Source organism: Triticum aestivum, chromosome 3D, assembly GCF_018294505.1.
Source record: "Triticum aestivum cultivar Chinese Spring chromosome 3D, IWGSC CS RefSeq v2.1, whole genome shotgun sequence".
Lineage (NCBI taxonomy): Eukaryota > Viridiplantae > Streptophyta > Magnoliopsida > Poales > Poaceae > Triticum > Triticum aestivum.
The window spans coordinates 2,136,340-2,140,637 of NC_057802.1; the positions used below are offsets into that span (position 1 = coordinate 2,136,340).

The 4,298-nt window shown below is 46.6% G+C and overlaps 1 protein-coding gene across 1 annotated transcript; it reads left to right on the plus strand.

The window, feature by feature from the left end:
• Positions 1–254: 254 nt before the first annotated feature.
• On the plus strand, positions 255–1,592 carry LOC123073577 (uncharacterized). The gene is made up of 3 exons (XM_044496659.1): positions 255–987; positions 1,065–1,190; positions 1,288–1,592. The coding sequence occupies exons 1-3, from the start codon at positions 653–655 to the stop codon at positions 1,376–1,378; spliced, it is 552 nt and encodes a 183-aa protein (XP_044352594.1). The 5' UTR covers positions 255–652; the 3' UTR covers positions 1,379–1,592.
• The last annotated feature ends 2,706 nt before the right edge of the window (positions 1,593–4,298 follow it).

Consider the following 4,298-nt stretch of genomic DNA (forward strand, 5'->3'; position numbering starts at 1 on the left):
TTCCGTGGAAACGCAAACCGACATCACCGGAATTCAGTAATTTCAGTAGGGGCTGAAACATCCCTACTGTAACTGAAATTTGAAACCAGCCCGTGACACAACATAGTCCAGCAACCTCGTGCAAACCTCGCCTACGTCATATGCTTAACACCGCATCTGCCTCCACAGGAAGAAATTGTCGTTTTGGATGGCTCCAGCTCTCTGAATTTTAACCCCACCCCGGAATCTACCATTGCTACTAGAATTTTTTCATTATGAAACCAAACCAACATCTTATCTTACTGCTAACGTCCAAGGAGCGCGCGCGCGCACACACACACACGTGATCCATGACAACACGAGAGAGAGACCATTCATTCAATAAACTCGACGATTTAGGTAGCAGTTAGGAGGAGCTTGTAGCATCTTAATTATGAATGATAATAGTAGCACAAGCACAAGCACAACAAGGCAAGCTTAGCTAAGCTAGGGGTCCCTCCCTCCCCCTACCCCTGGTCCCAACGACCCCTTCTCCATTCTTGAAACTCTAGCTGGCTTCCTAGCTACCACCAAGCTACTGTCGCTCACCAATCCTTCCTTCTTCCCCGATTACATGCCAGCGTCATGGATGGTTAACTTAGACTGTGCTCTTGTGTAATCTTTGGGACTTCTCATGGAGAGGCAGCGGGTGGTGGTGGTGGTGGAGGACGCCCCGGCGTCCCGCGCGGCGCTGCAGTGGGCGGTGCGCAACTTCATCCGGGCCGGCGACTCCATCGCGCTGCTGCACGTGTGCGCGCCGGCCCGCTCCAAGCGCCGCCGCCGGCGCCTCCGGCTGCGCGGGTTCCAGCTCGCGCTCGCCTTCCGGGACCTCTGCGACGGCGTCGCGGAGGCCATGGTGGAGATCGTGGTGCGGGAGGGGGAGCTCGCGGCGACGGTGGCCGCGGCGGTCGGCCAGCTCCGGGCCTCCACGCTCGTCGTCGGCCTCCACGACAAGAGCTTCCTCTACGGGTAAGTGGTAGATAGATAGATTCAGCTATCTGAACTCGCGGCGAGGTGCCAGCCTCTGAATTTGTGTGTGTGGTCAGGTCGCCGAGCCCGTACGAGGGAGTGAGCGGGCTGGGGTGCCGGGTGCTCGCCGTCCGGCAGCACGCGACGGCGCGGCACGGGGCCGTGGAGGCGGAGCTCACCCAGGTGGAGACCATACGGCTGCAGTAAGCACACATCACAACCAAGCACTACTGTATCTGTATTTTCTGACATCAATTGAGGTTCACTCTTCTTGCTCTGACGACTGATCGAAACTCGCAGCGTGCCGCCGCCCAAGATCCCGTTCCCGATCTTCGCGCTGCCGCTGGGCGTCATCTGGAGGCGATCATCGTCGTCGAAGAAGAGGAAGTGAATTAACGGATGGATGCCAACATCTCCGGACGAACTTGTATCTGAACCTGCAAGTTCATCCCTCCAACCGCTCCTCTGCTTGCTAGCCCTCCCTTGTACAGACAGACATCTTTTTTTTCTTTTCTTTTTTGCCATAAATCTTTCTTCTTCTTTCATAGCTGATCGAATCGACTGATAGACACAACACATCAATAGAACATGGCCATGATTGATCTTTTTTAAGTGCCGAAATAGGTGCGGTCGGGTAATTTTTATTTCATCGTGAAAGAGCATGCCGTTGCTTCCTCTGGACTGAGAAAGAGAAAGAAGAAAAGAAAAGAAACGAAAGGATGCTCATGTGTGCATGGACGAACGCACATACAAATACAATCCAATCCAATCTATGAGAAGGCAAAAATTCCATGGAATTCACCAGCTCTGCAGCAAAAAAGAGAAAAATGCATGGACCCATGACGGCACTGTCTCTGTTTTCGACACCCGAAAATGCGTGTCGTGTCTGATGGACAAACAGAATCGAGATGTTCTTCCTTCGAGCAACACCGAGCAACACACACTCTAACGTGCCATTGTTTCCTGGACTTTTGAGTGTTCTTTTTTTTTTTGACGGACAACTTTTGAGGGTTTCTTCAGTCGTAAAACCCCACAGCTTTGTATGCCGACGGCCGTCATCATGTGATGTTCAAAACGGAGCGGCCAGGCCCACTTGCCAATACTTACTTCCAACTTATACCCCGCGCAAGCGGGAGCTACATGTATCGGGCCGTCCTTTTTCCGAATCTTCAGTGGGGCATGTAGCTTGGCATATCAAAAACTATGGAGTACTAATTTTCTCTTTTCTCTCTTATGTTTTCTTTCGCACCCATCTCTCTTTTCTCTCTTCGATCTTACCCCCTCTGTAAAATAAATAGGTCAAATTTGGACCTAAAAACTTCAGAATGATGATTATCTCAAATTGCTCATCCAAATGATTTTTTTTGTGCAAAAATAGAATTCATCGCTTTCTGTAAAAAATCTGCCAAATTTGGATAGTAAAATGTGTACATGTTACAAGAAGGGGCCATGCAAAAACCTCCTATTTTGGTGACCTGTGGTGGTGGATGTTGAGCCGTGGCCTGTGGTGGATATTCAGCGGGACTAATACTTAATTAATCAAGCACTCTATATACATGATATTTATTGAGCACTTTGTTTCTACCTGCGGTGTACTTAAGCGATTGAACTCGAAGGACCTTGGCCTCATTTCGATGTTGTTTACTGGTGCACTTTCTTTCAGCTTGCCCGGTACTTAGGGACTTTTATCCAGTTTCCAACACTAAACATTGGGTTCTAGACATAGAACTTCACGTGATGTTGTTGTTTCTTCGCACAAATTGTAAGGAAAAATTACAAAGCTATACCATTTAGTGGCGCACTTGACCTTTTCTGATCTTTATCGTGCAACTTTGACTATGATTTTTCACTTATTGTATGTCTACAAAACTAGTACATAGACATATGAAATAAAATAGTTTTGCAAGACAAATACGCCAATGCAATTTAGAGATGTTCAATCTGTGTACTTTGGTATACATTAATGGTCAAAATCATGCATCAAAGACCATGCAAAGTCAAACACGCCTATTTTGGGAAGGAGAGAGAGTATTTACTAGTGCATTTCTTTCCGCTTGCCCGGTACTTAGGGTATCGAACCGGAAGAACTTTAGCACTTGACATGATGTTGTTGTTTTCTTCACACAAATTGCATGGGGAAATTACGAAGCACTTCCATCCAACATGGAATTTACTTGATGACTATGAAAAAAGGACTTTAACCAGTGTTGTAAACTACAAGTAGTCCCTATGGCATCATTTCCCATAAATGTTTTTAGTGCTTTGTTGCAACATTTCATATGACTTTACAAGAAGGTAGACAATCCCGAGTTAGGGGCTCTAACTCAATCATGCACTTTACTACCATTTTATCGGGTACTTGGTCCGACGAGACTAAATGACTTAGACAAGTTCCGTGTATTGAACACTTGGATCTAGGATTCAAGTGGGACTTTGATTAAGCGGGACTGATACTTAATTAATAAAACACGATGGAATCAAGCACTCTATATACATGATATTTATTGAGCACTTTGTTTCTGCCTTCAGCGTACTTAAGAACGAGAATGGCTAATATGCCGCTTTGTTACCATTTGCCTAGAACTTAGAGTATGGAACCAGAAGGACTTTTGTTCGGTCTCGAACACTAAAAACCTATTTCTAGACATAAAAATTCACATGATGTTGTTATTTCTAGACACAACGGTTGGCGATCTGCTGGTCGTGGTCGGCAACCCTAGCTTCAAGAGCAGCCTCCTGACCCACCTCGTCCGGGTCTGCATGCAACACTCATCTCAATGGGCGAAAGGACGTGTGAGATTTTCGCTGTGAACGGAACGAGATGGTAACAAACCACGTCCATCAATTGTAAACAAATAATACATAAATATAGAACGGTGACACACAGGGGAGGGGGCCAATGCCCCCCTCCAGCGCTCTAACATAAGGTGGGGGAAAAGCCCTGATAGTCCTAAGTTAACTAGTCTTTCATGGTTGCTAGAGTTAGGTAGATTACATTTGCTTGTCCATTGTTTCAGTCTAATATGTTTTCATGTTCTTATGAGCTTTACCACCATGTGCAGTGCTACTTGTGAGTTGCGTTGAGACGCGGTTTTTTACCATCTCGTTGACGACACTAGCCTTCGTTGCCTCAGCTTCCAGTTGGCCGCTTTGTGTATGTCTTTGGTGAGTTTGGCAATTTGTCCTTATAAGGGTGGGGCGGGGGGTGAGAGAGTGGATGAGATTTCCTTTGTGAATGGGACCAGATGGTAAAAAACCGCGTTCATCAAGTGATGTAAACAAATAATACATAAATATAGCACGGTGACACA

Bases quoted from the DNA above. Each gene is read 5' to 3' on its own strand.
- LOC123073577 (XM_044496659.1), top strand. From the start codon at position 653: ATGGAGAGGCAGCGGGTGGTGGTGGTGGTGGAGGACGCCCCGGCGTCC. The intron at 988-1,064 runs GTAAGTGGTAGA...GTGTGTGGTCAG, and splicing joins GACAAGAGCTTCCTCTACGG to GTCGCCGAGCCCGTACGAGG. The intron at 1,191-1,287 runs GTAAGCACACAT...CGAAACTCGCAG, and splicing joins GTGGAGACCATACGGCTGCA to CGTGCCGCCGCCCAAGATCC.